The sequence below is a fragment of the Phaethon lepturus genome, unplaced genomic scaffold (assembly GCF_000687285.1).
Source record: "Phaethon lepturus isolate BGI_N335 unplaced genomic scaffold, ASM68728v1 scaffold23518, whole genome shotgun sequence".
Lineage (NCBI taxonomy): Eukaryota > Metazoa > Chordata > Aves > Phaethontiformes > Phaethontidae > Phaethon > Phaethon lepturus.
The window spans coordinates 2,288-15,079 of NW_010558602.1; the positions used below are offsets into that span (position 1 = coordinate 2,288).

The 12,792-nt window shown below is 37.8% G+C and overlaps 1 protein-coding gene across 1 annotated transcript; it reads left to right on the plus strand.

Moving 5' to 3' along the window:
* Positions 1-245: 245 nt before the first annotated feature.
* DNAL1 (dynein, axonemal, light chain 1) lies at positions 246-11,656 on the plus strand. Its single transcript, XM_010293128.1, has 7 exons — positions 246-278; positions 3,271-3,380; positions 4,042-4,097; positions 6,828-6,883; positions 8,095-8,221; positions 8,627-8,773; positions 11,309-11,656. The coding sequence occupies exons 2-7, from the start codon at positions 3,346-3,348 to the stop codon at positions 11,353-11,355; spliced, it is 468 nt and encodes a 155-aa protein (XP_010291430.1). The 5' UTR covers positions 246-278; positions 3,271-3,345; the 3' UTR covers positions 11,356-11,656.
* Positions 11,657-12,792: the final 1,136 nt, after the last annotated feature.

A 12,792-nucleotide genomic window follows, 5' to 3' on the forward strand; every position in this document is an offset into this window, starting at 1 on the left:
TGAAGCCAATTGATTGCTCCTGAAAATGCTACCAAGTATCCCAGAAAATAAAATTATGGGACACTGAGGGGTTCCAGGTTCTTAGACTCTGCTGGAGGAAGATAATACAGGAAAGTGGTAGAAGGGGGTAGATAGGCAGGATGGAGAGAGAGAAGGGAGAGAACATAGATTTGCAGTGAACAAGCCAACTAAAAATTTGCAATGAATATTCATTTCATTTAAATTTGTTTCATTTTTAGGCAAAAGCAACAACTATCAAAGAAGCTCTAGCCAAATGGGTAAGTACTAAACCAGTATCTAGCTGCTTTGCAGTGCTCCATGGCATGGGTTTTGACTGTATTCAGCTAAATTTATTTTTCAAACTTATTGTAAGAAATATGTTTGCTTGAAACATCTGCTATAATAAGTTTCACAAAGTAAAAATAATAATAATAATAATTATTATTATTATTATTATTGAATTATAATACATTGTGTTGGACTTCCTGTTTGTTCCTGTTAAATCGCTGTGGCTGGGAAAGATGAGTCTGTTTTTGTCTTCTGCCTTGTTCTGATAAATATGCATTGATAGAAGGCCTGAGGCTACAAAGAGATTTAAAGTTGGAGATGTCTTATGTTTTAATTATGCTCTGTTCATTGAACTGAATGTAGTCCTTCCCACAGAATAAACAAGTATGAGATTCTCACTGTACTGTAGTCGGCGAAACTTCTACTATTGTCTTTTAATATATGGTTCCATGTATTGTGCAAAGCTTAACTCGGAATGAGTTTCTTCCTTGTCTTTTGTCTGAAAGCACTGTGTTAATACAGACAGTCATTTGGGGTGGTGACTGACCTGGTCTTCGAGCCTTCTAGAAAACTGTTGGGAACGATGCAGATGTCATTTCAGATGATGATATAGGATGCTCTGGAGTCACGTTCACGGTCCAGTAAAACCAGTGGGAATCTTTCCGCAGTCTCAGTGAATTTTTAGATTAGGGCACAGATGTGCTGTGCTGTTCAGTATACATGCACTCTCCCGCTAATTCTGGCCAACTGCCAGAGCAAGAGTTTGTAAATGTTTTGGTCTCTAGAAGATCTGGATGTGAGGCAGCCTGGGCAGGTACAGTTGAAAGCCAGAAGATCTGTACATCAGCTGAAGGTACTAGTCTGTAACTGAAGACTAATTCCTTTTTGCATTTCACCATTGTTTAGTACCTTCAGTATTTCAGAGTTTTTTTGGGTTATGTTGGCATATCCCACAAAATTCATTCCTGCTCTCCTACTAAGAACTAGAATGCAATAACTTGTGGATATTAGCATTACTACAGGTGTGAACTGAGTATTAAAAAATTTTGCTTTTCCTTCCTCTCTCTTGCTGCCCTCCAGAACCTCAACTTCGTGTTTCCTATTAAAGATTTATTTTCCATTTGCTTCTCTGTCACATGTCCCTTAGAGACAATAGACCTGTGTCAGTGAGTTTCTGTAAATGTTAGGCATGAAGTGCTGAATTTGCTTTTCTGTTCATGTTATTAGGGGTAGGTTTAAATCTTCCTTTTACTACTCCTAATCCGGGTCCATGTGACTTGTAAAATCGGATCTGGTGTTGTGCTGCCTTCCGGATGTTTTTCTTCCCTTTGACATAAGGGTTTACCTATGCCCTACAGTCAGGGTGACATCAGTTAAATCAAAGCAACTTTAACTTAGCAAACACGTAACCTGTTCTTTAAAAAGTGTCTGTTCTACCTGCAGTTTCTTTGTGGCTTATTGTGGTCGTTCAGCCTTTCTTCCAGAAGTGCACGGTGATCAGGATTAATTTTCTTCCTGCAAGTTCTCACTGCCGGCCACAGTCTGTGTTGGAAGCTCTCTCCCTTTCATGTTTTTAAGAAAAAACATGTTTTTATTTGTTGATATAAACTGATAGATTATAAACTGAGTATAAATGCAAATAGATACAGTGTTGTTCTTAGAAAAGAAAATGGAAGTTTCACATTTATATAGTGACTTAGTTTGAACATATTCACCATATTCTAGTAAAACATCGGATGTACTTATTTGCTAAATCGCTAATTATGAGTAAAAATGTTATCACACTGAATTTGGACAGAAACTCAAATGTAAGTAAATTCACAAGGCAACATGCTAGTTTTTGATTAAATTAAGTTGCCTGAAGTATTTTGGGTACATAAGAATGAAAATAATGTTATCAAAACTTGATCTTGTGCTGTAGGATTCTTAAAGACGTCTGGGATGCAATTCGTTGCATTACAAAGTAGCCATATAAACCAGGCCAAACCTCAGCTATCTCACTTTTCAGTAGCTGCATAAAAATGGGGGAGAAAACAAGAGTCCTTGTTCTGAAAGCGCCGAGTAGATCTCTCCTTTGTTAATGGACCTCCAGTCCTCCCGCTGAACAGTGAGTGAATGGACAAAATGCTCCCTTTGTGCTGTTAGGGAGGCAGCTGTCAAAACTGGTGGTACTACCTAGATAGATACTTGTTCCAAGTGTTTAATCAGTAATTGCCATCACTTTAGAATTTTAAAAGATTTAATAGACTATGTTTTTTCACAAACCCAAATGCTGAAGTTATGATAATTTTTCTAAAGCTCTGAACTTCATGAAGTATTTAATCTAGAAAATTATCAACCTAGATTGTAAACAGGAAATTTGTCTTTTGCTGCATTCTTTAAAGTGTGAAATCTTCCCCCATTCTTTTCTAATGGCTAATTAGAAATTACTCTTTTTTTTAGATTCTTCATTCTGTGAATCTGTTGAGGTTCTTTCCCAAAATGCACTCCCCCGTGTTCAGTTTGTGTTGTGAGTTAGATGTGAGTTCTGAGTTTTTGGGGTGAAGTGGGAAGGAGATTTTTCTGTCAGAGCTTTTAAGAATTGGCTTCTGCTACAGACTGTCCTTAGTTGAGATTCCTATATGTCAGCTTCCATGGAATAACTTTCATTCCAAATTTTAAAACTCCATCTATTCTCCATTTCTTTATGGCAGAGGACCCCTTAATTAAATTGCTCAAGTGTAACACAACTTTTTAAAAAAGCATACGTAATGTATAAGTTCTTTTACTATCTTGAAAATAAGCTAGACTTCCCCTCTTTATGCTACGCCAGCAGAAATCTTGGTAAACAGTATTCAAAATGCTTTCTCTTTTCAGTATATCTTTTAGTATTATATTGGAATTACTTCTATAGTAATTACTTTTATAGTAATTTTTTAGTATAGTAATTTTTAGTAATTGCATGTAGCAGTGAGCATCTTCTTCACCTTCTCTTTTCCTTAGGAAGAAAAAAATGGCCAGAAGGCTTCAGAGGCAAAGGAGGTGAAACTGTATGGTCAGATTCCTCCTGTAGAGAGGATGGATGAATCTCTCTCCACGCTTGTTAACTGCGAGTAAGTTCAGTTAAAGATAAATTGGAAACCAAACATTCTCTTCACTTTTTATTAATTTTCAGTTTTTCTGCTGTCCACTGTGCAAATATGTATTTACTATGTTTAAGTGCGGCCTTCAAAGCAGCAGCTTTCTCTTTTTCTTAGCTAAGCTTCTCTTTCCACACATAGTTCCACTTTTGAATTTTAAGAACGCTGTCACTTAACTGAGAAGATGTTAGGGTAGATCCCATATTGATATTTGTCCCCAGAAAATTGGTATATTGTTTATTGGTATATAATTACAGGTCCATGTTTGGAGTCTGTCAGCTGACTGGCACATTTTTGATCCATTCCAAAATGTATGCAAAAAAAAAAAAGAGACCTAACCAAGACTTTCAGAAAGAAATTAGACCCCATGTCCATGCATTTGTTTAGGCTAGGCATAAAAAAGATAAAAAATATGTCACGTAAGTAACTCGTGGTACTTTCTCAGAAGCTAACTAAAGTTGCAGAAGACTTAATGGTTTGAGGATATTTTGAGTCTGTTTACACATCCACTTAGTTTACCAGCTAATGAGAGAAGAATAGATGATTATTTCTAATGCAATGGTGTTTGGAAGTTGAACTCTTCTGATATAGTGATCCCTTGTATACTGTGAATTGATTATTCTTGCTTTTAAAGGAAACTATCACTGTCTACAAACTGCATTGAAAGAATCGCCAACTTGAGCAGCCTAAGTAAGTGACAAGCTGATGATGGATTATGTTTGTTTTCTAGTTGCTTGGGTAGGACATACACCATAATTTGTTATACGTGTCCAGCTTTATGCCTATTCTCATCCTTTTTAATTTCTTCCTCTTAGAAAATTACGAGTAACCTTTATAATTATCAGTCTTACTGGAGAATGCATGTTTAGCAATAATGGTGTATTAAAGCATGTATCCCTGTGCACTAGCCTTGGCAGTTGCCTCAGTGTGCAAGTTTAAAAAAAAATCCATTCAGAAAGCACCTTTGTAACTTCCAGTGGGCCTGAGTTGTGATTTTCAAAGCCTTATCAGTTCTAGCATGATTTAATGATTAATTTCCATGCTCATGATGGAGATAGCCTGCAGCTCAACAACTGTGTAATTGTGGTATTGGTTGGAGTGAGCGTGGAGTGTTGTAGATCTGGATGGAAAAATGCCATTCCACTTTGCAAAGGACTTGGGTATACTTGGTTTGATTTTGTGCTTACTTGAAAGGAGCGTGTCACCTGTCTAGAAGTAGAACTGAACTGTCATTTCATGGGCAGCTGTCTATAACACCTGAAAACTCATTGGCTTACAGACTTCAGGACAGAAGTCTTAATGGTCTCTCCTCAGACTTTGCCTCTAGCAAAGAGCTGCAGGTTTTGGGCTGGAGCTTCCAGGCTTTTCTGTCCCCATCAAATTGCCAGGCAGACAGGCAAGGAACCTGGAATCCCATCCACTCCAGCTACACACCAATGGGCTGAGGTTGATGAACTTATTTGTTTTCATAATATGCTCAGACTTCAACAAATTTGCAAATACTGATCAGGGGAAAAATATTCCAGTAGTCTTTCCAAATAACTGTACTGTAGTATTTCAATTTGAATAACTCTATCATGAGCAAAAAATAATTAGGCAGTTATATATAAAGTGAAAACAATGAAATTTTTCAGTGGGATAAAACATTAAAAGCCTTTAAAGCATCTTAAATATTTGTATTAATAAAATGTAGAATCAAAACATCCAGTCTGTACCAAATATTTGATCCTAAAGCTAGACAAACTAGAACTACATGGTCTGTTTCTTAAAGGTACAGAATATGAGGAACTCATAATCTCTATTGGCTTTTGTGAAAGAGAGAGAAAGCAGTGCTTATAGCTATGAAAAACAAGCCAGTAATTATTACATATTTGCTTTTTCTTATTGCAGAGGGGAAGCTGAGAATTCTTTTTCAGCATCTCCTCTCTTATCAGATGGAAAAGATTAGTATTAATGTATATACCTGGTACTGTAGTTATGTTGAGTAGATAATTTTGTGTAAAGGATCACACCCCTGTATCCGTACATGTGAGGAAGATGTTTTAGATGACAACAACAAGTGATAGTTTTGTGTTTTAGAAGAGTGCAAATGTTCCATGAGGGAGATCTTTCTTCCTTTAAAATATAGAATAACTAAGAACAAGAGTAATAAAAAACAGTAACAACAGTTAGAAACAATTTTAAGGCATTTCTACCAAATTTCAAAAGCTAGCGCAAAGTTACAATTTATAAATGTGAGTTACAGAAAGAATAGCTGGCTAGAGCAAAAGGCCATCTCTCAGCACTCTCCCCTGTGGATGGGGATCCTTAGGGATATTCTGGAGAATATTAGCTGTAGTAGGCTTTAGACTTACTGATTATGATTCTTCATTCTTTGAGCATGGTCATGTATTAAGCTGTTGTGTTTAAAAAGAAAAAGAATTCTCATTCTCAGCTTTTTAGTGAAAACTAATCTTCCTGGTTCGGAATATTTATCAGGTTTATCACCTGGTTTATCAGGTGTGGTTTCATCCTTGCATTTCTTGAGACAGAACATACAATTATCTCTTCTATATCAGCCTTGAATCTTCATCCATAGCAATCTCTAGCCACTACATGTGCTCTCTGTGGAGTATCTGTTGCTACTTGGCTGAACTTTCGTTGGTCTTGACATTAATTATTGTACCATCTATTTTCAATCATTATGCATACAAGAGCAAAACAAGATCATTAAGTATTTCATCCTTAATGCAGTTAGGAAGAAGTGTTAAAATGTTCATGAAAGGTATAGATCCAGAGTTAACCCAGCTACATGCTACAACTCAGTTTGCTCATTTACACCTGCAAGAAAGCTTGTGTGAAAAATGAAAATGAGTTATACAAAAAGACTGCTATTTTGTGATAGCTTTGAGTTACACTAGTATTACAGTAAACCCCAGCAAGAACAGCTCGCTTGGAAAGGATTTTTGCCTGTGTGCTAGACTAACTTGAAATGACTTGTGTAAGGCAGCTTTATATGCTCCCTCTAATAGAGAAATTAAATCTGCTGCCTCAAAATAAGACTTGAACAACTTTCACTTGGAGAAGAAGGGGTATGAACGATGTAAGATCAAAACCATCAAGTTAGCACTTAGAGTTCAGGTGCAAGGTGAAATAATAATTTTTATTCAGTATTTATTTGGGATGGATTTCAACTAGGTAACCTACACATGAGCAGCTTTGTATTCATGAGCATGTTTCTGAGCTGGTCACGGCATCCATTCCTGATGATCTGTGTAGGTCAGGGGGTTTTGTTTCTGTTACATCATTCTTTCTTAAGACAGCCTGTTCAGAGTACAGTTTGCTTGTAAGTAGAATATGGTGTTTTACCTGACTTACAGCATCTTCTGATATTTAAAAACTCCTATTTATTAACAAGAAACGTTCTTTTATCTATTGCAGAAAATTTGAGGATTCTGTCTTTGGGAAGAAATAATATAAAGAACTTGAACGGATTGGTATGCACTTCTTAGTATCAATTCTTCGCTAACAAAATGGAGTGCTGTCTAGAATGTGGGATAATCCTTCTGTGTTCATAAAGCCTTTGCTCAACTTATGTTATTGCCTAACTATTTATTTGCTCTTTTCACTATGATCTGTTCACATTGCTTCTGAATTTTCAGTTAGTATTTCTTTTTTTTTTGTTTAAACACTCTTCATGTTTGGAGATTCTTCAGGGCTAATTTACTATGTAAAAGGATTTTAGAAAGAGGGTTTTCATTGTCTTTGACAAAGATGAGAGAACTTGTATTTGAAAACTGCTGTCCATCTGTAAAGCCCTTTAAATTCAACTGGTTTTACATGAAAGTAATACCTACAGACTTTTTGCATGAGGAATTTTTTACATGAAAATGCTTAGGATATACTTCTTTGCTACAAATATTGGCAGTCCTATGAACACACACTTCATAAGAGTCCGTCCTTTTTATGTTAACTGGCACCCAGAGCAATATGGCTTTAGGGGAGAAGATGGTGGCAGGACTAAGTCTGCCAGGTAGGGTAAAATTTGTTGAGGAAAAAATCGGATCAGTTTTGTTACATTTGAATTAAGGGCAGAAGAACTTTTTTCCAATCAGCTTTTTTAAAAAGAATATAGAAACTATTTTCCTCTTCAAGGATACTGTATGTTTCTCTCACAGAATGTTGCTCTTCAAAGTTATTCCCACCTTCAGAGATGCCATATCTCTTAAGTGTGAAATGCAGTCAGTGTGTAATGGCTGGTTTAAAAAACCTCTCTTTTGAGAGAATTATGATAGCAACTTCTGGACGACAGGTACAAACATACATGCACCTGAAATGCAGCACTCCCTCATATTGTATAAAACCCCCTGTAAAGTAGTTGCTGAATTGCATTCACTTCATGTATATTTGCAGTGCACAAGCAGCTAAATTTGTCTCCTCTGCCCCTATGCCTTAAGAACAACTACTCCAGCCAGCTATTCCTTGTCTTATTCTTCTAATATTGTGATTTCTGTCGTCCTAAATATATTTCAGATCCTTTGCTCTTAACTCCCATGAGTATTTGTCATACATAATTAGGGACCTGCTTAAAAAGAAATGAGGACCTTAGTATTTTCTCACATGAGGTGACCTGTAGGGAGTGAAGAGAGAATCTGAAGAATAAGGAAGATATGCTTCTGCTTACCTGAGTAGTCCTGTAATTTTCCAGGAGGCAGTTGCAGATACTTTAGAGGAGCTGTGGATCTCATACAACTTCATTGAGAAACTGAGGGGTATCCGTGTAATGAAGAAGCTGAAGGTTCTTTATATGTCAAATAATTTGGTGAAAGACTGGGGTAAGCCACGCCTCTCTATTCTGTAACTTCTCCTGTAGTATGGTGAATGCATGAGTTAAGTCACCAAGTAAAAAATAGTTCTGTATGTTACAGGGCTTTAAGTCTCACTGATAAGCCCGCAGACATGCGCAGAATCCCTAAAATCCGCTCATGTAAGAGAGTAAAGATAGAATATTTAATTTCACTTCTAAGCCCAATGGAGTTTGTTCTTTGAATCGTCTTTCCCAGACTTCTTTTAAAATGTATACCTGTTCTTTAACCTAAGACCAGTTCAAGCCCAAGCAGTCCCTACCCTCTTGTATACCATGCTATTTATGTTTGCACTGAGTTTGAAAGGAAGCTTTGGTGCAGATGTACTTTCCATGTTCCACAATCTGGTTGGTGTTTTCACCTTTGTGGTTGCAGCAGAGTTTGTGAGACTGGCAGAGCTGCCATTACTAGAGGATCTGGTGTTTGTAGGCAATCCGCTACAAGAGAAATATGCTTCTGATCAGAAGAACAGTTGGATTGAAGAAGCAACCAAGCGGGTACCCAAGCTGAAGAAGCTGGATGGTGAGTTTGGGGCATGAGGCAATTGGTGTTCCTTAACAGCTTACTATAAAGAAAACCACAGGGGAATGAATCATAAGTTCATCAATTCATCTGTGTGCCCATGTAACATTCCTCCCTCCTCTCTTTGGAGTTACTCAGAAGTAGGCTAACTTCTGGCAGCTGAATTTGGCAGCACTGGCTGCAGGATCTTCTGAAAGTGCTTGATGGATTTTTGAGTATTAAGTCCAAGTGGTCTTGCAGACTACAGTGTTGGGCTGCACTCTTGAAGTTATCCTGTCAAATAATTTTAGCACATAACTAATAGGGAACTGAAACATCCTGGTTTGAAGTTCTCTTCTGGAGTTCACATGATGACTTGTGTAACTATATAGTTAAGTGTTTAGCATTAAATAAGTTAACAAGGCTTTCATCTGCCACGTTGAATTACAGTTTCCTTAGCAAGCTTGATATACAGTTTTCCCCAACAAAAGAGGGTGACATGGGGGAACGGAGACAGAGAGGGGTGTGTTCTGGTTTGCTTCTGGTGCAGGGGCAAGTTTTCAAAACTTCATGCAAGTTTCCTAAATGTCTGAATATCCCCCTCTTGTCACCGCATTAAGCCTCAATTTATAAGCTCTCCTCTGCTTTTTGTCACTGATACAAAAATACATTAAAGCATGTCCTGACTAGTGACTAAAAGTGAGATAATTTCAAAATCTATTTTTGAAGATGTTAATTTCTGTTAACGGAGATGTTAGCTGTTCACTGTTAGCCCCTGTTTACTAAAGCGATGAAGAGGAGAGCAGGACTGGTAACACCAATAAAGGGTCAGTAGCAGAGTAGCAGCAGGGAAGGTACAAGTGTAGGGATGGCAACAAGAGGATGGCATCAGTTCAGGGAGCAATGGATGGGAAATCAAAGCCAGATCAACTGAAGTAGTAAGAATTCTTCGGAATTGGAAGCCTGGTGAGAGAAGCGTACTGCTGTGAAGGATGGCCTGCAGTAGTCCACTTGCTGGTGTAGTAGAAAACATTTTGAGAGCGAAGCAAAAAATGGAATAGAGTAAGTATCTGTATGGGCAAAGAGTAATTTTGTTAGTGTAAGGTTAGACCCTTAGTTTCTTAAGCATTCCAGCAGCTGGGAGCAATGTATGGCTCTGAACCAGGCAGGTACATTTCCTATGCAATGTAGAAAGAGAGGATGATAATTAAGAATGGACACCACAAAAACTAGAATGTTGGACAAAAGAGAAGTTAGAAATGCTGTAACTGGCTGTAAGGTTCTTGCTGTTACACTGTCCCAGGATCCTGTTACACTAATGTACTATATGTGAGATGACTAATATAAGGGTCTCAAAATTATTGAAATGGTTGAAGATCTTCTGGACAAAAATAAGCACTGAAGGTCTCTTTCAGCAGATGGGTGTCTCCTTTCTGTTAGTTCCTGTGCCAGGAACTCTGCTCAGTGGTTAGGTGCCTAAAGCACAATAGAAACCAGGCTGTAGTAGTTTTATTTTCTGTTTCCTACTTGTGAAAAAAGGAACACAGTCCCCCAATCTTAGAGTAAGTGAAGGACTCTCACCACAAAGCCTCCCCATAGTTCAAGTCTCTGCCTCAAGCTAAGCAAAGCAAGCGTCAGTATGACCCAGTTTCCATTACCCAGGTGACAGCACAGGTGAAACAACATATACCTTCATGCCTCTGCTGTTCTTGTACTAGTTACTTAGGCATGTATTTGATTGTGCTATTTCAGGATGCTGTGAGCTTACCTGTACTATTGGGTTTTGCTACTGTGGGGAAAATGTATAACTTGATAGATCTCTTGGGGGGCTGTTAGTGTTTCAGTTTATTTTAGATTCATGAACACATCACTGTGTGGTGGTGTGAACCTTGCAGGCTGCCATGGTCTGAGGTGCCCTTGCTCAACATGGGAGTTAAAAAGCTGTGGGTTTTTTTTAAAATACCCAAGGGGTTGGTATAGACTATGACTCTACTGTGCAGTGCAACTTTATTCTATGACATCCGAGTTATCCCTAAGAAAGAGATGTGACCATATTGTGTCTTGGATCCACATTCATATAATTGTATTTTGTAGTCTGGACATCCTAGTTAGGTATCATTGAGGAGGTGTCCTATACTGACTTGGTCACTTATGTTGTGGAAATGGCAGCACAATGTAGGGGCCCAACAAGAGAAAAGTGGTGTGCTAGTTGGTTGTTAGATGAACCGACATGGTGCATGTCCCAGTGACCAAGTTAGGCTGATCTTTGCAGCTCCTGTTTTAGTACCTTTTTTATTCCCTTTTACCCAAGAAGTGGGAAAAACATCCAACAGAAGATCTCATCAATTGAAGGCTTTTCTAGTTAAGAGCAGCTCAGATGTGTTCATGCGAGTTAGAAGCAGTGGCAGGAAGTACAACTCTTCCCTCTTTCTGCCAGTCTGACTCTTCCCAACAGTCCAGATTAGCTTTCCGGTATGTCAGAATTAACTATATCTTTCTCTGCATAATCTATTTGTAAATCTTTGCAGATTTTTTTTCTCTCTTCTTTTCTCTTAGGTATCCTAGTTATTAAAGAAGAAGAAGATGAAGAAGGAGCAAACTGATGACACTTTTTTGTTGGGTATTTAATTATTTAAGTAACTCCTGATAGCCTGGTACATAGAACTTTTATATAAATGTTGGTTTTGAAGAAAATATTGGGGCAATTTTTAAGAGAACAGCTTATCTCCACAGTCTGTCACCCAAAGAATTAGTTACCAAAATTCGGGCACACCAATTTTGTCAAGGTTATGACACCTTCTGTAGAGACCAGTGGAGTTGAGTTTATCTGATGTTCGGCTAGCAAGAGATCTTTATCTAAAGTAATACATAGCTATTTTTAACCCCTGATTAGTGGTGCTTGTTATTCACTCTTGGGTTATAATAGAACCATTTTAGCTTGTTAGGTGCAGCTGGCCAACATTATGATTGGAAACACTGAGGCCAAAAGAACAATGTTGTGGTTTAAAGAGATGTTACAGGCTTTGTTGTGTTTCATTTTGACATGGGAATCCCTCAATATTTTAAATATGCGAGTTTGCCTTTTAACATCCCCTTAACTGTTAATGCCAAACAGGCCTAGTAGTTGCGGAGCTACACATAGAAAAGGAATTGGTCTGATGATCTTTTGTTACTGGCCTTAAGTTTTGAATTGGGCTTCTCACATTGGAACTCAACTGCATTGCTTAGAAGGCCACGTATAACTTATATATTTATTTATTTTAAAGAGGCAATGGGAATATTTTGCATGGTTTTAGTGAGACTAAAATATCTGCTAGCTTTTTTTTTTGTCTCTTACTAAGAAATTATTTTTGATTGGAATATGTGGCATATTAGCCTACAGCTGGTTCCTGGTTTTCGTTTGAGTCACTGGTGGACATTAATCCTTCTCACCTCTGGAATTTTCCTATAACTAAGTAGGCTGATACTAATACAGAAACAAACAATGAACAAAAGACCTGGGTTTGAGGACAGAACATTTTGGTTTTGGGGATACTAACGTTTTTTTGAAAGCACAGATGTAAGCAGTGAGAGCAAGTGTATGTAGCTGGGAAGGTGAGATGAGACGGAAAGTGAACACTGGAAAAAAAGTATTGAAGACATACTAAACGTGCTACATTGCAGGGTAACTGGTTTTAGTAAAGCTCACTTATATGACAGGTAACTATTTTTAGTGAAAAATGTTAAACAATGATGAAGACATACCTGATTGCACTGTTGGATGCCAATAGTGGGTGGTTTTTTTCTCTTCACACAATAGACCAAGTCACCTGGGTAGATTTTGCTGCAGCTTGTTTGTATTTTTCTTAAAAGCTTTTCTTCTAACTCATGGTTCCATCTTTGTTTAAATTAAAATGGCGACAAGCATACCTGCTGGTTCCAGACCAGGCATAGAAGGGATGGAAGCAGAACACCACTCAGTTATTTTGTTTGTGAAGGTGTGGCAGGAGTTGAAATCTTGGAAGTCATGGTCAGACATAAAAAGGTAGAAGTGGCCCAGG